Here is a 24,436-nt window from a genome sequence, read left to right on the forward strand (position 1 = left end):
TGTTCTCCCAGCCACACTTCACTCAGTCACGTATATTGCCCTCTCCTCTGCTGTTTATTTCACTGTCAGCCCCCAAAACAGTAAGCTCTTCAGTGCTGTGGCTGCTGAGGTCTCAGTCTGCAGGTTTCTTCCTTATGTTAGCAAGAACTCTTTTTTGTAAATGTTTCAGTTAGGAATGTTTTGGCTAAACAGAAGAGAGTCAGGTGCTTTTTTAAAATTGTAACACCAAATGAGGTGAGTGTTTCTGGCCTTGTTTTAGCAGCACATTTATGCCATTGGAAATCCAGACTCTTTTTCTCTTTTGTCTTTAGTTTTTTTCTTGTGCTTGCTCTCATAGTTGCAAGATTCCTGCCATAGCCTGAACTATCACTACCATATCCTGTAGAAGAAGCTGGTGAAAAAATCTTTTTCTAAGACTTTTGCTAGGATTGTATTGATAACAGCTCTATCTCATGTATAGCTATAGCTTCAAGGGAGCCTAGAAAATAAATAATTTGTTTCATATTGTCTAGAATAAACGGAGGCAAAGGGGGAAACAGTTGGGTGAATCTTTAGCCAGTAGGTAAAAGAAAACAACTCAAGCAGAAAAAAAATCTGTTATGAGGGTAGATACGGTGTCCCTCATAACTCAATGTAGGTTCCAGCCAAGATGGAGGTGTAGGTGGAAACACTGTACCTCCTGGCACAACCAAATTTAAGGACAACAAAGATTTAGAAACAAAAACACAACCAAAACAGACAGAAAATTGAACTGCACCAAAGTCTGACGACAACGAACCATTCATCCAAACTGGTAAGAGGAGCGGAGGAGATGGCGGATGGAGAGGGGTCACAGCAGGAAAAAGCAGTGGCTGCGAGACTGACCCAGGCATACTGGTGGCAGTTGTCAGATCCCAGGTATGGGGTTGCAATGGGCAGACCCAGTGAGAAAGCAAGGCAGCTGGCTGACCACAGTCAAACATTCACACGCAGATAAACCAGGCCAAAAAATGAACAGTGAGATAGACCATGCAACGCAGGGCTCCAAGGCCAGGAATTAAAGCCTAAAAGCATTGATCAGAAAAACTTTCAAGGGTTGAGGTGCTGGGAGAGGCTTTCAGCCTTACAGGAAAGTTCTTTGGAGAGACACACAGGGTCCTAGAATGTACACAAGTCTGCCCACCAGGGAACCAGCACCAGAAGGGTCCAACTTGCTTGTGGGAAGTGGCAGAGGGGACCAAAATCTGAAAGAGAGCAGAACAAATCCCCTAGGTCCCTCTCTGACTCCGCCCCCACATACAGCATCACAGCCCAGCCACTGGGTTGCCTGGTCCTAGTGAACACCTAAGGCTCTGCCCCTCATATGTAACTGGCATGAACAGACCAAAACATTATGGCTCAAGCAGAAGAACAGCTCAAAGCCCCAGAGCCAATACTTTTAAGTGACAAAGAGATAGCCAACTTATCAGATGCACAATTCAAAACACTGGTGATCAGGATGCTCACAGAACTGGTTGATTTTAGTCACAAATTAGGTGAAAAAAATGAAAGCTACACTAAGTGAAATGAAGGAAAATGCACAGGGAACCAATAGTGATGAAAAGGAAACTGAGACTCAAATCAATGGAGTGAACCAGAAGGAAGAAAGAAATGACCAAACAGAAAAGAATGAAGAAATAAGAATTCAAAAAAATGAGGAGAGGCTTAGGAACCTCCAGGACGTCTTTAAATGCTCCAACATCCGAATTATAGGGGTACCAGAAGGGAAAGAGGAAGAGCAACAAGTGGAAAACGTATTTGAACAAATACTAAAGGAGAACTTCCCCAATCTGGCAAAGGAAATAGACTTCCAGGAAATCTAGGAAGCTCAGAGAGTCCCAAAGAATTTGGACCCAAGAAGAAACACACCAAGGCACATCATAATAGCATTACCCAAGATTAAAATGAAGGAGAGAATTCTAGAGATAAGGAAACAGTCACCTACAAAGGAGTTCCCATCAGACTGTCAGCTGATTTCTCAAAAGATACCTTACAGGCAAAAAGGGGCTGGAAACAAATATTCCAAGTCATGAAATCCAAAGACCTACATCCAAGATTGCTGTATCCAGAAAAGCTTTAATTTAAAATGAAAGGGCAGATAAAGTGCTTCTCAGATAAGGTCAAGTTCAAGGAGTTCATCATCACCAAGCCCTTATTATATGAAATATTTAAGGGACTTACCTAAGAAAAAGAAGATAAAAATATGAACAGTGAAAGGACAGCAAACTCACAGTTATTTACAACCACACCTAAAACAAAAGCAAACTAAGAGGACAGCTAGATCAGGAGCAGAACCATAGAAATGAAGATCACATGGAGAGTTAGCAACAGGGGAGTGGGAGGAGGAGAAGAGAGGAGAAGGTACGAGAATAAGTAGCATAAACAGTAGGTAGAAAACAGACAGTGGGGAGGCCAAGACTAGTATGGGAAATATAAAATCTAAAGAACTTGTGACACATGGACATAAAGAAAGGGGGAATGGTGGGGGAGGGGTGTGCAGGGTGGAAGGGAATGAAGGGGGGAATAGGACAACTGTGATGGCATAATCAATAAAATATATTAAAAAAAACCAACCACACCTATAACAAAAGCAAACTAAGCAGACAGCTAGATCAGGAGCAGAGCCATAGAAATGGAGATCACGTGGAGGGTTAGCAACAGGGGAGTGAGAGGAGGGAAGGGGGGAGAAGGTACAGAGAATAAATAGCATAAATGGTAGGTAGAAAATAGACGGGAAGACTTCCGCCAAGATGGAGGCGTAGGTGGAAACACCTTATGTCCGTGCACAACCAAATCTAAGAACAACTATTTTTAACAACAATAAACGCAACTAAACCACATAGAAAATCGACAATACGGAGTCCGAAAAAAAACAAAATGCTCAGCTAAACTGGTAAGAGGGGTGAAGCCAGCAGCGGAGTGGGTTGACCAGAAAGATCCCTGACCTGGTGGTGCGCAACCAGCCGAAGGCACGGATCACAGGCGCAGGCTAGCTACGGGTGCACACAGGGAAGAGGTGCGGCTGGCTGGCTGCGGTAGGTCGGGCATTTGCGTGCAGATAAACCAGTGAAGAGGCAAGCATTGACACTGCACGGCACAGGGCAGCAGGCTTGCACAATTCCGATCAGATAAACAGGCCGAGGCGAGTGGTGGGACAGACTGGGCTAGCTGGGAGGACTGCCAAAGCTCCCTCTCTGACCCCGCCCCCACATATAGCGTCACAAACCAGCGACCTGGGTGGTCCCACCCTGGTAAACAACTAAAGCTTCGCTCCGCTTACTTAATGGCGCAAACAGACCAAAAATGGCTCAAGAACAACTCAGAGCCCCAGAGCTGATAAATCTAAGTGATGAAGAAATAGCCAATCTTTCAGATGTACAGTTCAAAATACTGGTTATCAGGATCCTCACAGAACTGGTTGATTTTAGTTACAAATTAGAGAAACATATGGAAGCTAAACTAATTGAAATGAATGGTAATACAAAGGAAATCAATAGTAATGGAAAGGAGATTGGGACTCAAATCAATGGAGTGGACTAGAAGGAAGAAAAAAATGATCAAACAGAAAAGAATGAAGAAACAAGAATTCAAAAAAAATGAGGAGAAGCTTAGGAACCTCCAGGACATCTTTAAACATTCCAACATTCGAATTTTAGGGGTACCAGAAGGGGAAGAGTCACGAGTGGAAACCTTATTTGAACAAATAATAAAAGAGAACTTCCCCAATCTGGTAGAGGAAATAGACTTCCAGGAAATCCAGGAAGCTCAGAGAGTCCCAAAGAAGTTGGACCCAAGAAGGAACACACCATGGCACATCATCATTACATTAGCCAAGATTAAAATGAAGGAGAGAATTCTATAAGTAGCAAGAGATAAGGGGACAGTCACCTACAAAAGAGTTCCCATCAGACTGTCAGCAGATTTCTCCAAAGAGACCTTACAGGCAAGAAGGGGCTGGAAAGAAGTATTCCAAGTCATGAAATCCAAAGACCTACAACCAAGATTGCTCTATCCAGCAAAGTTTTCATTTAGAATGGAAGGACAGATAAAGTGCTTCTCAGATAAGACCAAATTCAAGGAGTTCATCATCACCAAGCCCTTATTACATGAAATGTTAAAGGGACTTACCTAAAAAAAAAAGAAGATAAAAAAGATGAGCAGTGAAAGGACAGCAAACTCACAGTTGGTAACAACCACACCTGGAACAAAAGCAAACTAAGAGGACAGCTAGATCAGGAGCAGAACCATAGAAATGAAGATCACATGGAGGGTTAGCAACAGGGGAGTGGGAGGAGGAGAAGAGGGGAGAAGGTACAGAAAATAAGTAGCATAGACAGTAGATAGAAAATAGATAGGGGGGAGGGTAAGAATAGTAGGGGAAATACAGAATCTAAAGAATTTGAGACACGTGTTCATGAACTAAAGGGGGAAATGGTGGGGGAGGGGTATGCAGGGTGGAGGGGAATGGAGGGGAGAATAGAACAAATGTAATGGCATAATCAATAAAAAAGTTTAAAAAAAAGAACTGGTGACACATGGATATGAACTAAAGGGGGAATGAGGAGAAGGGGGTGTGCAGGGTGGATGCGAATGAAGGGGGAAAATGGGACTACTGTAATGGCATAATTGTTAAAATATATTAAAAAATAAATAAAATATTAAAAAAAGAACTCAATGTAGAAGAGCAGCTGAGTGTGGGACTAAGCTAGAACCGGGGACATAAATATGGTCAGAAGTTTTCCTCTGCTGTGTTTCTTGTTCCTTCCTTTGTTTCTAATTCAGTTTTTATGTTATTTCAAAGATCAGCTTTCATTCCTTATGTGTTCCATGTGAGAAAAACAAAAAGTGAACAAAGAAAAGAAGACCCAAACCCAAACCAGTTGGCTGCCATCATCTCTTGGCTTACACATTACCAGTCCAGGATTCCCTGCCCAGACCTGGACAGTCAGCTTTGGCTGTGGTGTGGGGTCACGCTGTCACATGTGTCCCCCTACCTATATGGAAGGGTAGCTGAAAGCAGTTCTGGCTGCCTGTTGCTACAAAGGCTAATACTCAAGAGTCAGGTGTTGATGTACAGTCCATTCTGATAGTGTAAGTGATGGTCCAGTGTGCATCATTTTGGTTTAGTCATCCTGGCCTCATGTCATCCTGGCTCCATGCATGAATGTCAGCCAACCTGGAGCTGGGATGTTTGAAGGTCAGAGTCTGTATCTTCTGAAACTACTTCCTAGGAATTTTACATGCACATGTTTATCAATAAGCTACATATTACTCAGAGTCAACACTTACAGAAACAGTCCCAAAAGAATGGTGGGGTGGGTTACAATATCCCACCACTGAAATTTTCACTGTAACAGAGGAGGAATAAAAGCACTTTCTGGAAAAGGGGGGTTTGATCATGTGGTTCAGTGACTGTCCACATCACTCCTCCTAGCTCCTAGGGGACATCATTCCAGATGCCCACATTGCAGTAGGGGTGCCTACCTTGCCCTGTGTGCTTCCTACCCATTGTACCACCAGTACTGACTGTCCCACTCTGATTCCATGGGGCTCCTGACCTTCCAACCATAATTCCTCTCTGAAGAGGAGGCATTCTTGCTTCCCTACCAGGGGAAAATTAAGCATGGTGCCATTCTGGTTGGTGCCATTCAACCTTGGTGCCATCTGACTCACACAGACATTATGAGATGCATTGTGCTTTGGGCTGGTGAACTGTGAGCACCTTCCAGTTTCCAGCAGGTGTTAGGGAAGTAGTGGCTGTCCTTTTTCGTTGTGCTAGACAGAACCACTGCTCAGAGCAGAGTTCCATGCTGGTTGTAACCTGCTTTGTTCTACATCTTGGCAGACCCAGACCTCGTTGCGCAGGAAGGTGAAGGGTAAGTCTGCATGGGGTGGTTTGTCACATTCTTGGCTGCTGTCTTGGCCTTTTCTCTTTCCTATCCTTTACCAGTCAGTCTCTAGGATGAGGCTGAGGGCATGTGGTGCCAGGCTCTTCAGCTGGGCAAAGGACAGTGAGAAGAACTTTCCATTGGGACAGAGAGGGCTCCGGGTGCTGAGGGTGTTCCTTGCAGCTGCTGGGTTTCTTACCTGGCCTTTTCTTCTCTGTGGAGAGATGGAGACATGGATAGAGGAAGATTCTTGGGGGCAGTGTTTGATGGTCAGGGTCCACGAACTGGATCTTTTCAATTCACCTTGCCTGTGGTTTATTTAGGCCATCGACCTTGACCTTGTTCCTGGTGTATAGGAAGTTCACCCCAGATCTGTATAAATATGGCCTGATTGGGATATTACTCTCCTTTTTTGGGTACTCTGGTGTGCTGGTGTGTGTGCACATGAGTGTGTGAGTGTGTAATGCAGTGTATGTGCTAGCATCTAAAGGCAGGCAGTAACCTACAGGCCACTGCTCTCACTTGGCCTCCCCTTATGAAACTGACCCCTTGTACTCCATCCACTCTGCCTCCCCTTTCCTAACCTTATAGCTACCCTTCTGCCTTTTGTTGCAAATCCACAAGTCTCCTCCAATGCCCTGCCTTGAGGCTAGACATTTCCTTCCTTCTGAGCTGATTTCCTTTGAAATCAGCTCAGAGAGGCACTATTCTTGTGGCTTCTAACTTCCCGGTCCTGGGGTTCGAATGAGCACCATGTGCTTCATCAGCACTTCAGATTCATTGTCTCACTACCCTGTCCCCATGGTTTAATGTGGGGTGAGCATGGATATCTTCATTTTCCAGAAGAGAAGACTGAGGCTTAGAGGGGTTCAAAGATTGGCTGAGTTGTGTCCAACCAGTGAGGGGCAGGGCTGGACTGTGAACTCTGCACCTTCAGACTCCAGTGTGTGTGGTTGTGATCACAGCTCCCGCCTGCCCCTCTCTGGTGCAGAAATGACCAGTGGACTTACTTCTCCTGACTGGCTTCCACATGCTGTCCCACACGTTCTCTCAGCTGGGATGGGGTCCAATGCAATGGAGCCACTAAGTATTCTTTCTCCTCAGGGAGCCCTAAGGACCTGAAGACTGTGAACATAAACAAGAAATCTTCCATAGAAGGTAGGACCTCATTTTCTTTTGTGGTGACCAAATCTGACACAGAGTTGCTGCCCTCTTCATTATTTCCATGGTCTCTTCTTGAGTTTATCTGTCCACCTGACCCTGGGGTGAAGGGAACTAGAGGCATGAATGCAAGGACCGTACAGTGAGAAGGGGGTCCCCTTACTCCCAGACTGCAGGCTCCCCCTGTGAACTGTGGATTCAGCAGGGCTGGGGTGGGGTCTGAGAATCTGCATTTCCCACAAGTTAGCAGCGGGGGCCCATGCTGTGGCTCATACTTTGAAAACCAGTGCTCTGGAACCATTAGTTCTCAGCTGTAGCTGTGTCTCAGAAGATCTGGGGAGTTTTAAAAGTAAATATGAAGGGCAGGGGCCCACCCTCAAAGATTCTGATGAAACTGGCTTGAGGTGGAGCCTGAGTGGTTCAGACTTAGAGCCGGGGTTGGTTACCACCATCAGGTGTGACTGTTTGAGGGTTTCTCATGTGGCCCCAGCATCCAGCACTGACCTGTTCACACTCATGTGACTTGTCAGTAAATGTCCCCTGAGTGAATCCAAGAGCTGGTTCAGTTCTAACTACAGTGGCTCCCACCACTGGACAGAAAGTGCTCTCAGGGGTGGGGAGCTTCCCTGACTGAGCCTAGATGTCCCATTCTCAGCAGTCGCCACATTTCATTGTAATTGCTAGTTTTGTTACCCTGTGGGTGGGTATTTCTTAAGCTGTGGTCTATGGCTCACCTCCACCAGAATCACCTGGACAACGTAAAATGCAGATTCCAGTCCTTCCCCAGACTGATGGAATCAGCATCTCTGGAGGGGGCTGGGGTTGGGAATGTATGTGCCTTTGAACCTTTTTGGATTTGGATGTTTACTACATTTGAATTGGAGGGAGATCACCTGACCTAGACAGGAAACATGAAGAGAGCAGGAACCTGTGTATCCTGTACACCATGTTGTACCTGTAAAAAGATGAAATTTGATGTAGTGATGGGGTGAGGGTGTCAGGAGGGGGCAGTTGTGACTGCAGCTGGCAGCGGACAGGGCCTGGAGTGTGGGAACAGAGTGGAGTCAGGGAAAAAGCTGTTGCCAGGACTCAAGTGTGAGGCAAAACCTTGCAGCCCAGTTGTCCTGGGAGCAGGACTGAGCCCTGATCTTAGAGGTCTAGACTGGAAGGGAATAAGAGTCCTGAATGTGGGTAGGAGGTCTGGGCAGTGGTGCCCAGGAACAGGAACACCACAGCTTCTGACCCAGGATGGACACGTGGACTGGGTCAGTGGCCCTGAGTTCAGGAGCTGAAAACCAGGACCCCAGGAAAGGGAGGGCCAGGTGGGTGCAGTGGGGTTTTGGGGATGGAGGTTTCAGGTAGCCGAGGCTAACCTAGGTGATTGTCTTATGTTACAGAGTCAGAGGATTCCCAAGATGAACAGCAGGAGGAGCTGGAAGCTCAGGGGCAGAACATCAGCTTGAGGAAGTTGTTTGGGCAAACCCTGGGGAATGATCTGCAAGAGAGACAGGAAAGCACAGGGAGAAAGAGAGTAAGTGCTGGGGCCACTGTTACGATTCAGGTCGTTCTTAAACCGACGAAGGGGCCATGTTTGTTTACATTGTAGGCTTCTTCATTTTATTTGTTCCAGCTGGGGCACCTTTGGTGTCTAGGCATGGAAATGCATGAATCTTCTCTTCTCACGTCCCAGTGACAGTGGGGTCTCTCTCCTCTGATTCTTCCAATGGTTGCTTCAGATGCCACCCTGTGTGCTGACCTCTCTGTGCTGACTGCTCATTGGTTGCTTTCTACCTGGTCTCTACTCCCGACTGAGGGAATTTAATTGGCTTAGTCTGGCCTTGCATGGGTCCCTGGGTGAAGTGTGCATCACTGGTGCACCAGTGGGCACACACACTGAGCACGTGGCTGTGGGTGAGCCAGGCACTGAAAGCCTTGTTAGTACAGACTAGGAGTTGAATGCTGTTGCTTCCTCATGCTCCTTTTTAACCAGAGCATGCATATTTTTGTTAAAGGCTTCAATGAAACCTCTTAATATTGTTAAGTAAAAACACTTATTATTAATAAAGATGGACATGATGTCACTGAAAATACTATCTGTGTAGACTCGGATTAGTAGAAGGGTGGGCACCTAAATTACTTCAGTAATGATACTTTCACCTGTGCCTGTTTCTAACTGCTGCTTAATCTAACTTTGGCCCAATGTTCAAGCCTGATTAAAACATTTCTTTAGTGAAACTAGAAGAGATTAGTCAAAGAACACACATGCATATACACATAGCTCATGGACATAGACAACAATGAGGTGAAGGCCAGAGAAGGCTGGGGACTGGGGAGGTGGGTCATGGTGGGGGCAGGGAGGGAATGGGGTACATGTGTAATAATGTCAACAGTAAAAAAGTTGTCCTTCTAAAAAATAAAAATAAAACCTTCTTTCTCACCTTGAAAGAATCCTCATGTTGGATATAGATGCCTCCCAAGAACTTCCCATGGGCTCTGGGTAGATGTCAAAGCTCCAAGCAACTTTCAGAAGGTCTTAGAAGGGTATCTGGCATTTGTTTTTGGAAGTAGTTTTTTCAAGCATTGGTAGCCACTAATATCGACGTGTCTGGCATAAGGATAGTGCCTGAAGTACGAAGAGGAGCAAGCCATGGGCTCCCATCTGACTGTCAGGTGATGGAAAGGCACGCTCTAAGATTCATATACAGTGATGTCAGTAGAATTGTGTGCAGCCCCTTTTATACCATCTTGCTCTGCACGTTTTGCTGAGCCTCCCAGACCTGCAAGCAGCACCCTTTCCACAGCGTGTGAAGCTGCTGCTTGCTCTGCTCTGCTGCTCTTGTCCTGCTCATCCAGTGGCTGGTACTGGTCCCAGTGGCTCCCGGGTCAGCAGCTGGGTTAGAGGCTTAGGGGAGCCAGGAGGGGCACCCCTTATCTCCAAAGGGGAAATTCTGTCTCTTCTAGGATGCAAAGGAAGTCCCCACGAGGACTTTCAGACACTCAATGAAGCAGAGCGGGGAGAAGGAGGGGAAGTTTTCTGCGTGGTTCAGCAAGGATTCAGGTAAGCTGGTGAGAGGGCTTGCTTGGGGCTCTGACCTGGGAGGGTCCTGGTTTGTTTGCACATGCTGTGGGTGGTTCTGAAGGGTGACACGGTGGTAGGGTACTCACAGGTGAGTGACTTTGAAAGCCCTCTGTGGGGGAAACAGACTGGGGTGGGGACGGCAAGGGTGGATACCAGGGTCCCCCAGGGAAGCAGAGGACAGCCAGAGTTCCAGCAGGTGGCCTGCCCAAATGCTTCTGCTAGGATTGGCAGCTTAGCTCTGCTTTGCTTCACTTGCTTTGACCACAAGTTGAACTTTGCTCCTACAGGGAGAGCAGCTCGGTGGTTTTTAGGCTCTAGAAAAAGAGCCAGGCAGCGCTGGTAGAAGGCCCACAGCCTGGGAGCTGCGGCTGCAGTCAGGTAAAAATCAATGAACACTTCTGAAGCAGCGGGAGGGCAAAAAGTTGGGCCAGTCCTGCCTGTGGTCAAATCCTCCTGCAGAGCTCAGACTTTTCCCTGTCTGGTCACTGCTGCTGCTTTGCTCTGGGGGGTTATGACAAGGGAAGACAGGTGGTTCTTGTCGGGGTTAAAGGACATGGGCAAGGAACCTCCAATGTCCATTCTTAGTTACCTTTGGGAACAAGGGAAGTTGTGTTTCTGGGTTTGGGGGCCTCCCCAGTTCTAGAGGGTTCCCATTCCACTGGCTACTGTAATTGGAGGTTTGGAGTGGGATGGAGGGGGTTCAGTGGGTCTGTGTCCACCCATGCAGGGTGATACCCCAGCACCTTTCATGGCGTCTCCTCAGCCATGGACGTATGTGGCCAGAGGGAGGTCACTGCTGTGTTCTCCCTGTGTCCAGGCAGGTCCAACCTGAGTCCTTCATGTAAAGGAATTTTCCAAAGTATGGCCTGGATATCATAGGAATAGGAAAAATAATTTTGTTTGGTACATGTATGAATAATTTTAAATATTAATCCTTTTTCTTGTTCATGTGCATTAGAAAAATATTAGTAATAGCCATCTGTGAACTCATGGAAATTATTTCTTAGACAAGCATAAAGTGGGTATTTCATATTTAAAGGTAGTTTCACTTTATGCAAAATGTCAAATAAACAACAGAACACTTGGTATGAGAATATGCTAAATTGTGTCCATAATATGGGAAAGTCTGTCCGGTTTAAGCTTCTGATCTTAAAGTGTATAAGGAAGGGACAGTTCTTAGTCTTGCAGAAATCAGAAGAAGGGTATTTGTCCTGCTCACTAACTTGACTTCCATACTTTCAATTGAGTTCCTAGCCCTCTGGCTCAAATGTTCATTCATTCATTCATTCATTCATTCATTCATTCATTCATTTCACACAGTACTTGTTGAAGTTTGTCTCACTAGGACCTGCTATCTTCCCTGGGACACAGGACTCAGTGATATGAAGGAGTGGAGCAGAGGGTGGTGGGAGTGCAGAGGAGAGAGGGGACAAGCAGTTAGGAAAGATGAATGGGAGCCCCCTCTGGGTCCCCATCCCACCACCCTCAGTTTATCACATCTGCAAAGACCCTTTTCCAGAGGTAACAGGATCCAGGATTCAGGACCTGATGTCCCTTTGCATGGCCGTTATTCAGCCTAGCTCAGAATTCATGTCTAAAACAGAGAGACTCCAGCCCACCCTGCTCCAGTCACCTGGGGCTTTCCTGGATGGAGGGCACACTTGCCCCTAGGCACTGTCATCTGGAGACATTTTCTAGACTAAGGGCAGGATTGAGTGTATGACTGTGTGGGGGGGGAGGGGGAGAAGGGGAGTTAGAGAAATTAATCAGTGTCACTCTTGCCCCACGTGACTTCAGATCCCAGTCTTCCTGCCTTTTCTTCTGAAGATCCCAGAAGTCTCAAAGAGGGACCCGTGAGGAGGAGGTGCTCACCAGACTGAGATTTCACTGCAGCTGCCAGCACAGGGTTCCTAACAAATGTCCACTACTGTGGCCCTGGGCCGGTGCAGGGCGGACCACTATCAGGGGTGGGGGTGGGGAGGGGCTTGGGACACGCACATGATGGAGAGCAGGACCAATGAGCTGGCCTTGGTCCCACCAGTCTGCCCTGCTGCCCACCTGGCTCCAGAAATCTGCCTTGCAAGATGCTGATCACTTCCTGGCCACCATGCTGCCTCTGGATGTGTAGATGAGACTTGGACTTCGAATTATTATTTCCAATGATTACTCTGTGTTGTATTTCCCTTAGATAGTTAAGAGTTTAAATGTGATATTTTTTTCTGTTCTACTTTGAATAAATAGCATAGTTACTGTGTGTGACTCCTGTGTATTCCTTGGTGCCTGGCTGCTCACCTTACTCACAGGGAAGACTATGTCAGGAACAGATGCTCCTGGCACAAATGCTTGCAGGATCCCTGTGGGCTCAGTGCCCGACCACTAGAGGGAGCTCCAGGACTGTACAAGAGCAGGCAGCCTGCTGGCTCAGGGCCCTACTCAACTAAGGTTACCCAAACTGTTTGCTCCTTGGGACAAGAAATCTCTACTCAATTTATGGTGGGAGATGCTACACACTACATTCACTTCTCAGAAACGAATCATGCACACAAGGAGATTAAAGGCTCTGAACAAAACAGACTTTCATTTGATTCATACCAGAATTTTTTTAAAACTTATTTGAGAATAGACCCTCTTTCGGGATGATGTAAATATTTTCTTGTAACTAATGTTTCATGAAATACAGTTGGGTTTCTCTAGACTGTGCATCATCTTTGCTGTGTTGTGTGTTAGGGACAAGGTGGGCCTTGGGACACAGCTGTTAAGTGTCTGCCCCGTCCAAACCTGCTGGGCACTGCATCACTACCTCTGGGGTAGGGGCTGGGTGTGGCATGTGCTGACCCAGAGAGGCCACCTCAGAACAGCCAGGGGCCAGCTGTTAGGGGTGGCCCAATGTGTCATCAGCTGCTGGTGAGCACCAGGGGTGCTGCACTGATTTGGCAAGTGTAGCCCCTGAGGATGCACATGGTTGAGTCCTGTGGGGGAGGGTTAGGGTGAGGAGCCAGAACCCTAATGCCCTTTGTGGTGCTCACCCTGGGGGCAGCTCTTGGGTTTTAGGCCAATATTGGTCCAGTGCCCACACTCAGGCCGGCTTCTGTGTCTCTGGGTCAGTTCCCTAACCATCACCACTTTACTAACTAATCAACACAGTTTCTACCACACCTTTTTATTTGAATATGTAGCTATCTGGAGTCAGATTGCCAGGGTTCAAAGTCAACTTCTGCCTGACTTTGGACAAATAACTGAATTTCTTGATCCTTTTAGTTTTTCACTTGAAAAATGGGAATAATCATAATACCAATCTTTGATAATTTGTGTAGATTATAAAAAACTTAGGATACTTTCTGATAAATTTTACCTATTATTATTTATGAGACCTTCAGCAATTATATGTGATGCAGACACTGGCTCGCAGTGTCCATGGTGTTATGGATGACACATGAGACAAATTCACATGGACTACCGAGTCCTGTGGAGGAAAAGGGACGGCACAGCTACTCCCTCAATGGGGGAGCACCTCAGAGCAGCCTGGCCACTCTCTCACGCCCCAACCCTTGCTTGGACAGGCTTTTATTGGGTTCAATTAACACAGGAATACAGGTAAAGTTCATTAATCATTATCAGGCAGTAAGGATCAAATAATAGATAGTATACAAAGAACCACGAGGACCTATTCTGAGTCAGGATCTATTAGCTAAAGGGCTACAAAACTTTGGGAAACAAACTCATTTCCTGCTCAGACCCTTATCATTTAATTGAGAGCATTCTTAGAAAAGCAGGTTTCAGGAATTTTATATATTCTTTCTTTGACCTGATCACCCAGGGAACCCGCCCTTTCCAGCACAGGGCTGCACTGCCCTCTGTCATTGTTTTAGGCTTAAGTCAGGCAGAGGAAGCAAGGTGGCCAAGAGATTAGGAGACTTCTTGCAGACAGAATGAGGACTCAGGCTTTGTCAAAGCTGAGGGACGAGGGTCCATCACTCCCTTTTACTATAGCTTCCCAGCTCCTTCCCTGGGGCCTCCATGTGATGGTGCCTGTCTTAGGTCATTCCCAGCCCCACCCCCCACCCCCCTTGTGGAATCTTATCAGTCATTGGCTAACCAACGAAGCACTGTGGGCCAGTTATGGATGAAGTAAAAGGAGCAGAAGCAGTGCTCCTGCCAGGGAATTAAGCTTTGTCTCCTTAGTGGCTTATGATCCGAAGGTCACTCACTCAGCCTTAGCCATGGAGGGGTTACAGCTTCTGAAACCAGGCAGGGTGGTTCCCAACAGATATGTAATATGATGATGTGAAAAACTCTTGTGAAGATTTCTGCAAAGTTTTAGTTAACCTATTTCATTTGCCTTTTTATTTTCATTTATTTTTTAAATACTTTTTGTTCTTTTTTAATTTTTGTTCAAGTACAGTTGTCTCCATTCCCCGCTACCATGACCTCAACCCTAGCTGTTCGCACCTGCTACCCTAGAAATTACCCCGTTTTGGTTTTGTCTGTGTATACATGTTCCTTGACAACACTTCCCCCTTTCCCCCCATATGTCCTCCCACCTCCCCTCTGGTGACTGTTAGTTTGTTCTTGATTTCAATGTCTCTGGTTATATTTTGCTTGCTTGTTTGTTTTGTTGATTAGGCCACATACAGGTGAGATCATATGGTATTTTTCTTTTACTGCCTAGCTTATTTCACTTAGCACAATGCTCTCCAGAGCCACCCAAGCTGTCACAAAGTGTAGGAGCTCCTTCTTTCTTTCAGCTGCATAGTATTCCATCCTGTAAATGTACCACTATTTTTTTGGTCCACTCCTTTACTGGTGAGCTCTTAGGCTGTTTCCTTGTACTTGGCAATTGTAAATTGTGCTGCTAGGAACACTGGGATGCATAGGCTGTTTTGAATTGGTGTTTCAGGATTCTCAGGGCATAGCCCCAGCAGTGGAATTGCTGGGTCAAAAGGCAGTTGCATTTTAATTTTTTTGAGGAAATTCCATAATGTTTTCCACAGTGGCTGCACCAGTCTGCATTCACACCGCCAATGTACTAGTATTCCCTTTTCTCCACAACCTTGCCAGCACTTGTTTTTTTTTGTTAAGATTTAATTTATTTTTTAGAGAAGAATGGAAGGAGAGAAGGAGATAAACATCAATGCATGGTTGCCTCTTGTGCATTCCCCGCTGGGAACTGGCCTGCAACCCAGGCATGCACCCAGACTGGGAATCGAACCGCAGTTGTTTGGTTCACAGGCCTGCACTCAATCCACTGAGCCACACCAGCCAGGGCAGCACTTGTTTTTTGTTGATTTGTTTATGATGCACATTCTGATCAGTGTGAAGTAGTATCTCACTGAGGTTTTAAATTGCATCTCTGTTGGCTAGTGATGCTGAGCATCTTTTTATATGTCTCTGGGATCTCTGAATGTCCTCAATGGAGAAGTGTCTGTTCAGGTCCTTTGCCCATTTTTTAATTGGATTGTTTGTCTTCTTGGAGTGAAGTCACGTGGGTTCTTTTTTGAATTTTTATAGGCACTTTATTTAGATGGCCAGTAATCTGAGAAGACGGGTTTGCACCCTAACAAAACCATCTTACTATTTTTTTCCGAGCTAGCATTTCTATAACAGGGAATAAACGAGGTGCTTTGAGAGGTTTTGAAATCCAGGGAAAATTAGGTGGAAGCAAACTGCAGCATTCGTGTCCTGGGAAGTTAGCTGTTCCCAGAGGCAGGTGGCTGTCTGTGTCTCCCCGGAACACAATGGCCCAGATGCCTCCACTTGTTCCATAGGTGGTAATATCTAGTGGTGCCCCAGGAGGTTGGCTATTGTATCCCAGGAGCCAAGATGATCCTTATCTGTAGTTTCTGAAACAAAAGCTTTAACATATGCTTTAGCTACTAGACATATTGACTATTTACCTTAAACTAAAATTTTCCAACTCTTGAGTCCCCTATCAATCCCCACCATTAGCATTAAACTATCTTATTTCTATGAGATCAACTTCATAGGAAAGTATTCATTTTTTTGTTGGGCATGCAAGCAATGCAGCAAACCTGTGTGGGAGAAGTCTTTTCTATAGGCAAGCTCAGCTAAGGTCTGACTTGAATGTTGTACATATTTCCTTACCTTAACTTATTGATCTATATACATTTCACCACCCCAAGCATAGCCTGAAATGGCCACCTGTACACAATTTCATGAAGACTCAAGTGAATCCCACTTTCATGAGCCACTCTTATACTGAACAGTGTAACAGGTAAAGGTTGATGCCAATGGGGATGAGTTTCTTGGCACAGCTTCACTATATTTTTCTTCAAGGTGTGATTCATCTTCTCTACCTTCCCAGAAGCCTGAAGTCTCCATGCCATTTGGAGTCTCCACTGGATTCCTTCTGTGCAATTTCTGAAACAAAAGCAGGTCCATTATCACTCTGAATGTTTCTAGGGAAGCCAAAGTGAGGAATTCTTTCCTTCAGTAAGGCTTTCACTACCTCAAGGATTTCTCCATTCTAGTAGGGTAGGGTTCTACCCATCCTGAAAAAGGTGTCAACCAAGACAAATATTTCCACTCTCAGACCCTTGGCATCTGAGTAAAGTCTATTTGCCAGTCCTCAAGTGGGCAGTGTCCTTGGTATTGTGGGGATCTGTCCTGGGGTTGTTCTTCTGGCACACAACACATCTAGCAATTACTTTTCGTATGGCTTTAGAAATTCCAGGTCCTGTGAGCCACAGTTTGACATAGGTGGTCAATGAGTCTCTTCCATAGTGTGTGGCCTCATGCAAATGCTTCATGACTAGCTCTACTAAATGTTCAGGAATGTACTACATCTCCTTTCTTATTGTCTTTTCCATCCACTCTCAGGACCTTCTTCATCAAAACCCCAACCCTTAGCTTTCTCTGAGTCTGCAATGGAATATTCAGGGTCAAATTATGACAAATGGAGAACAGGTACCAAAGTCATTATAAACATTTCTTTAGCAGCCTCTTTTGCTGCCCCATCAGCCAGGTGGTTTCCTCTGTCCACTTCAGTGTCCTCTTTCTGATGCCCCGGGCAGTGCATAGCTACCACTTGCAAAGGTACCTGAATGGCCTGTAATACTTTAGAAATTTCTGCTGTGTGCCTATTCTCCTTTTTATTTGGAGTGTAACAGTTCTTTTTCCTTCCAGATGGAACCATGTGATTGCAAAATTAGGAAAGTTTCCCTGGAGTCAGTATACACATTCACACTTTGTGCCCAACAGTTCCAGTGCCCTCATCAGTGCAATCAGTTCAGCTTTCTGAGCAGAGGTTCCTGGCAGCAAAGTCTTAGCCTCCACTAACTCTGTTGAGAGCAACAACTGTATACCCAGCCTCTCTGTTTCCTTTGTCCACAGAACTGTTTCCATCTGCATAGACAGTCCAGTCTGCTTCTTCTAGAGGATGGTCCTGTAAATCAATTCTGCTAGAATACTCTTCATCAGTTATTTCAGCACAGTCACATATTAGTGTAGCCAAGTCAGGCTCTGGGAGAAGAGAGGCAGGATTTAACTTATAGTTTTGAGAGAGCCATTGGGATTGTCAAGAAGAATGGCTTGGTACCTGCCCCTTCTTCCAGCAATGAGCCAAATTTTTCCCTTTTGCTCCAGCAGGCTCAACACTTGCTGGGGTGCAAAAGTGATACAGGCTGTCCCAAAGAAAATGTTTCAGCTTCCTGTAAAAGCTCACAGATGGCTGCCACAGCTTTCAGGCAGACTGGCCACCCCTGGACAGTGTCATCTAGTTTCTGTGACAAGTATGCGATGGGCTGTGAAATGTCACTAAGTATTTGGGTGAGGAATCCTAGGGCAATGTCCTGTCTCTCATGAGCTTACAATTGAAAGAGCTTCAATAGGTTTGGAAGCCCCAAGGCTGGTGCAGAAGCCAGCTGCACCTTCAGGGACTCAAAAGCCTGAGTGCACTGCCTTGTCCAGTCTAAAGGGTTCTATTCTGGTCCCTTCTGAGCTTTATACAATGGTTTAGTGATGAGCGCAAAGTTTGGAATCCAAATGCAGCAGTTGCTTGCCATCCCCTGGAATCTCCTTAACTGTTTCCTGGTATTGGGAGGGTCCTTGATTCATTGCCTGCACCATATTCAGACTTTTCTGCTTAGGGATACTTTTCCCCTTCCCTGAAGGAGGCATCTCTTATAATAGTTGAGAGAGGAGGGCCATTCCCTTTAGGGTCCCATTTGGGCTCAGTTAGATGTAATGCCCTGGGAAGGCTGAGAGCCCCATCTGGATTTTCTTGGAGCATCCTCTGAGCCTCTTCATTTGCCTTATCCAACACCAGCCTCTGCTTATCGCCTGTAAATAAAAGATTTGATAAGGCTTGCATGTTTGCCCAATTGAGGTGATGGGCGTCAAAACCTGACAGAACCAAATCAGTCATTTTAGCAGGATCATCCCTATGAGAAGGGTTTAAGTTTTCCTTGCTTAACAGATCTGATGTAGAAAATGGAGCATGTGCCCAGTAATATCCAGTTGGCTGGCCCTCTGGCCCTACTCCCACTGAAAGTTTCCACAAAGGATATTGCCCTGCCTCAGTAGGGACATCTATTGCTCCATAGAATACCTGAGATTTTCCTGCCTATGTTGTCCTCTAGGACTTTTATGGTGTCATGACTTACATTTAAGTCTTTTATCCATCTTGAGTTTATTTTTGTGTAGAGTGTAATTTGATGGTTGTTTCATTTTTTCATTTTTTTTACATGTTTCTACCCAGATCTCCCAACACCAATTGTTGAAGAGGCTATTTTCACTCAATTTTATGCTTCTGCTCCCTTTGTTGAATATTAATTGACCATAGAGGCTTCAATTTATTTCTCGTCTTTCTATTCTGTTCCATGGATCTATGTGTCTGTTCTTATGCCAGTACCAGACTGTTTTGATTACTGTGGCTTGTAAGATAGTTCAATATCAGGTATTGGCATCCCTCCTACTTTGTTCTTCTTTCTCAAAATTGCTGTGGCTATTTGGGGTCATTTATGGTTCCATATAAATTTTTAAAATGTTTGTTCTATTTCTGCAAAATTTGTCATTGGTATTTTAAAGGAATTGAGTTGAATCTGTATATTGCTTTGGGCAGTATGGACATTTTGATAATGTTAATTCTTCCAATCCATGAACACAGTACATATTTCCATTAGTTTGTGTCTTCCTTAATTTCTTTCTTCAGTGTTGTGTAGTTTTCTGAGTACAGGTCTTTTACCTCCTTGTTTACATTTATTCCTAGGTGCTTTATTTTTCTTGTTGCTATATCACATGGGATTTTTTTTCTGGTTTCTGTTTCTGATGTTTTATTGTCAGTGTACAAACATGTCTTTGATTTCTGAGTATTGACTGTTTTGCCAAATTTATTCATTAGGTTGAGTAGTTTTTTGTTGGAGTCTGTAGGATTTTCTATGTACACTATCATGTCTTCTACAAACAGTGACAGTTTTGTTTCCTCCTTTCCAATTTGGATGCCTTCTATTTCTTTCCCTTGTCTGATTGCTGTGGCTAGGACTTCCATTGCTATGTTGGATAAGAGTGGTGAAAGTGGGCATCCTTGTCTTGTTCCTAATCCATTGTTATAAACTCTATTTTTCCTCCTTAGTGGTCACTTATCTTTTAATTTTGCTTATGGATTCCTTTCTATAGGGAGGTTTTGAGTTTTTATATACCTAACTAATCAATGTTTTATTTTGTAATTTCTTTCTTTGTTGTCAAAATTAGAAAGGTTTTCTTCATTCTAAGATTAATAGATGTTCATCTTCATTTTCTTTTACTTTTATTAAATGTTTTAAAATTCGAATACTTAATATATCTAGACTTTTGGGAAAGATGTGAGTTGTGACTTTAGGGATCTATTTTATTATTTTCCATTAGCTTGTTGTCTCAACATTATTACTAGACAATTCATTCTTTCTTCACTTTTAAAACTATCCCCTTTACATAATATAAATTGTTATATGTGTTTGAGTCTCTTTTGGACTTTGTATGTATTAATCTGACTATTCAGGCACTGGTATTACAGTGTTTTTAATCATGGAAATGTTCTTATCTTGCAAGACAAAAATGTCCTGATTATTTTTATCTTTCAGAATCTTTATATTGGCTTCTTTTTCAAAGTTGGACTCATACCATATTCTTATGAAGGCATCTCAATCCCCATGTATGGATGAAGGTGAATGACTCTGGCATGCATCTACAATGGCATCCTAATTAGAACTCTTATTTGAAGTTGGGTCTTGACAAAACTCTCTCTTCAATTTTTATTGGTGGGGGTTTCTTTGAATACTTCTAAGTAGAATGCCCCATTCCTCACAATTCTTTCCATTCTAGATTCTCTTTTGGCTTGTTGTTTGTAATCTGGTATTATAAATTCCTGGTAGTGCAGGGGTGGCAGTGTGCTGTAGGTCTTGTTAACAAAAAGTTTCACAGGTGACCCAAGGCTACTGACTTTTCCTTTGCCAAGTAAGAACATAAAAGGAAGTATGCAACCATCATCACCTACTAACTCTATTATATTATCATAAAGTGTTGTATAACAGGAATTTTAATACCAGAAAAGTAAGGTTGAGGTCATCTTGGAATAAATGACAGGACTCCCCAAGAATAGACACTTGTCCCCTCACAATGACACACACCCCTCGTTCTTCTCTTTTCACCTTGGACAAATGAAAACATGGTGTGTACCAGCTCTGATCCACAGCCTGGCACTTGGGAAACACTGAACTGGTTTGTATCTATGAACCATGATGGCTCTTACATTCTGTGATTGCATGATTCAAGATAAAAAGGAAAGATTTAATTTGTTGTATTTTCTGAGTTAACTTCAATAGTGAACTGAACTTATGACATTGACTACAAGTTTGAAATAGGTTTACGGTTATAATCTAAAAAAGTTTTTTTACCACCTAAAAATCTGAACCCACAATTTAGGGAAGAGAAGGTGCTTTGGTCTCATGGTTGGAACCTGGTAGTGGTATGTGACTAAGATAAAGATTAAGACCATTTTCAGCTCAGTAAAATCTGAAGTCAAATGCATATTATAATTAGTTGATTTATATACTACACTCAAACTCTAAGTTTGTAAAGAATCTAAGTAAAGCAACCACTAAAGTCAACAGAATATCAAGTGTGATTCTGCACTTTTGTCCCTTCCCTGTGTCTGCACAGAGCTACAAAAATCCATCAAGTCCTTGCTAGACTGTGGAGAAAAGGAATCACCCAGCCCTTGCCTGGCCTGCACTATGTCTCTTTTCATGTGTGGCTCTTACAAGCCTGTCTCTCTGCTGGAAGTAATGAAACAGGCACAATGTTTAGAAAATGGAGCTGCCAGGCACTAACATTTCTAAGTTCTGATGGGGGGAGAAGATGTGTTGCTGACCTTTGTATCACTCATGTCAGCACTGAGCAGACATTCCCCACCTGACAAGCTGAACCGGGAGAATTCCTACTCACTGTGCCAGGAGTATCTTCATACTTTATTCCACCTAATGACAAGACAAGAGAGAAGAGTTAACCTAAGCAAGGAGCCAGACAGAAAAAATGTTTCCAAGAGGTAGAGGGTGGTGAATGGAAGGAACTAATCCCAGAATAAATAATGATCTGAACCATTCTGCAACAACCACTAGTTGTTCCTTGTTAGGCTCTCATGGAAGTTGAAGCTGTGTTTCATACTCAACAGAGACCATCAGCAGAACAGATCAAATGGGTGGTCTGAAGGAGGGGGGAGCTGCCCACTGCTCATTGATTTCATGATTATGACCGTAGTCGGAGACTGTACAGAGGAGATGGGTGAGAACTTGGGCCTGATAGCTAATCATGAAGGGTCTACTGCACCATAAGATTCGACAGCCTTTTTTTTGCATTGGTTCGGTACAATATCCAGATAAAGTCCTTTGAGTTCCTGAACCGGAAGTGACATGTTGATTTAAGTGTGTCCAACTTTTTGGCGTTTCTGGGCCACACTGGAAGAAGAAGAGTTGTTTTGGGCCACACATTAAATACACAAACACTTATGGAAATTGATGAGAAAAAAAAGGTTTTAAGTAAATTTACGATTTTGTGTTGGGCCATATTCACAGACATCCTGGGCTGCATGTGGCCAGTTGGCCTCTGGTTGGACAGTAGCCTACTGCTTCAGTTGTATTTTGTGCACCATTAATCAACAGGTGCCTACCACAGGGTGGCGCTGTGGGCCACAAAGTGGATGGGTTTTTAATGGGGTGGGCTTCTGTGCAAGAGATAACTACGGTTCTCCCAGCCTGCACCTCTACTCCAGGACAGGTGGGCAGGAACTGTCAAACGGTCTTATTTAGCCAGGCAACCCCCTTATGATTAAAAAAACAAACAAACAAAAAAACCCACCAACACTTTTAAAGATAGGGTATATAACAGGAACTTGTCTTGCTTTCCTTCTTACCTTTGTGGTGCCCAGGCCTAGCTGAGAGCCTTGCAGGGAACGGCAATCACTAAGTATCGATGTGTTTCCAGAAATTGTGCTCTCGAGAAGCTCACTTTTAGGTTTTCCCCATCCTGGGAATATCCAACATGCATGGCCATTCCACATTCTGAAAAATCCTATGACCCTGTTGCTTCCTCCATTGCTAATATTTCTCTGGTTTATAGATACATATGATTGATTTGTTCATACCTGTTGCGTCTCATTCCCCATTCAAAACATTTCTTACATATGCCCAATCTTAAGAGAATCTCAGCTTTGCCTGACGTGCCCTTGAGTTGCCCTTGAATTGCCCATTAATCGTTCCCTACTGCTTAACTTTCCAGAACGTACACATAACATCATCACCACCTCCACAACAGCCACCATCACATATTCATCTACATAATTCTGGGGATTGTTGCCCATTTGAGAAAGCAACTCCTATTGTAGAATGAGTGAGAAGGACCTGAAGAAGGGAGGAGCTCTGATTCAAATCCTGACAGTGATGAAACTGTTCTGTGACCTTGGGAAAGTCGTGTTCACTCTGTTTCCTCACCTGTAAAGCGAGGAGGTTGGCAGTGATAGTCTTGTAGACTTACAGTGTTCTAGAATCCCACAAATGACTTAGGCTTCAGAAGTTCACTTTTACCTTTAAAAAGGTTAGTCGATTTACTAAATGTAAACTGAAAGTCCTTTTGATATTTAAAAAAAATCCTATTTCTTTTTCTTCATTCTTTGAAAATTTAGAGCTGTCTCATTTTATAATGCCTAAAGCCTATATTTATAATCTGCATCTATTTCAAGGTTCTGAGCCATTTGTCACATAATTGTCTCTTTTTTCCTTTAGAATTAGTTCTTTTGTGGTTAATGCACATCAGAAACAAAATGACTTTTGAAAAAGCCCTTTAGGAATTATGTGGTTCCCAGCTGTACTATAAGGGGCCCACATAGCTCTGTGAGGGAACTGGATCTCAGAAGGGAAGCAGCCACATTCTCGCAGAGAAAGAAGCCACTGAGGTCAGAGGGAGACCTGCAGTGGCGGAGATGGTAGTTTGAGGGTGGCCTTGAAGAAGCCAGGAAATGGTAGTCTGGTCTGCAGAGTGGAGGAGCTGATGAGCATCCGTGAGATGAGCAGGAGGTGGCAGGTCACAGGGTGGGTGAGAGCTGGGGGTGGATGCAGGGGAGGTTCCATGTGTATGTAAGCACCCTGGGCCCTCTGGGGAGGAATATGACCTTACCCAGGACCCACCAATGGGCAGATCTAGGTATATTTTTGTTTCACATATAAATTACAATAAATTTGAAAAGTTTGGGGAAGGTACTGCAGCAAAAAATAGGACTTTCTATTAGTCCACGGAGAGTATAATAATGGCTTGAACCATCAATATTTGGAATGAGGCCATATATGTAACTGATCACATAATTTTATTTACTAGCTGCTTCAGGATGGTGGCAGAATACGTAGGTTTAATACCCCGTAAACTTTTTAATTTTTCTTATTTTAGAGTGTGGATTTAGGCATTCTCAAGACAGTCTTCAGTCAAAAGTGTTTGCTAATCTCCATGTAGAAAGGCTTTGGGGGTAACCATCTGATCGAGGGATAAGGCACCAGAGGACCTGTCTTGAAGTTGCATGAACTTGGGGAAATTTTATGCTTTTACTTGCATTGTGTGCCATTAGAGTTCAAAAGTAAAAAGATTTCACTCCATTCTTGAATGATAGAATATTTAGGTATAAAATGCTAAGATGGTAATTGCTATCCACTGTAACATTGAAGATATGATCCGTTGTGTTCTGGAAAAGTCTATTATCAACCCAAATGCTGTTGCTTTGTAGTCAAGCTGCCTTTTTTATTGATTTAATTTT

At 44.2% G+C, this 24,436-nt stretch overlaps 1 protein-coding gene across 1 annotated transcript in view; it reads left to right on the forward strand.

The window, feature by feature from the left end:
* DZIP1L (DAZ interacting zinc finger protein 1 like) overlaps positions 1 to 24,155 on the forward strand; it is a 39,517-nt gene extending 15,362 nt beyond the window's left edge. Inside the window, 5 exon segments of the mRNA XM_053669046.1 lie at positions 5,864 to 5,894; positions 7,011 to 7,064; positions 8,465 to 8,598; positions 10,029 to 10,125; positions 24,076 to 24,155. Of these exon segments, the coding sequence (XP_053525021.1) occupies positions 5,864 to 5,894; positions 7,011 to 7,064; positions 8,465 to 8,598; positions 10,029 to 10,125; positions 24,076 to 24,155 (396 nt within the window).
* Positions 24,156 to 24,436: the final 281 nt, after the last annotated feature.

The sequence above is a fragment of the Artibeus jamaicensis genome, unplaced genomic scaffold, assembly GCF_021234435.1.
Source record: "Artibeus jamaicensis isolate MK-2021 breed Jamaican fruit bat unplaced genomic scaffold, CSHL_Jam_final contig_519, whole genome shotgun sequence".
NCBI classification, from domain to species: Eukaryota; Metazoa; Chordata; class Mammalia; order Chiroptera; family Phyllostomidae; genus Artibeus; species Artibeus jamaicensis.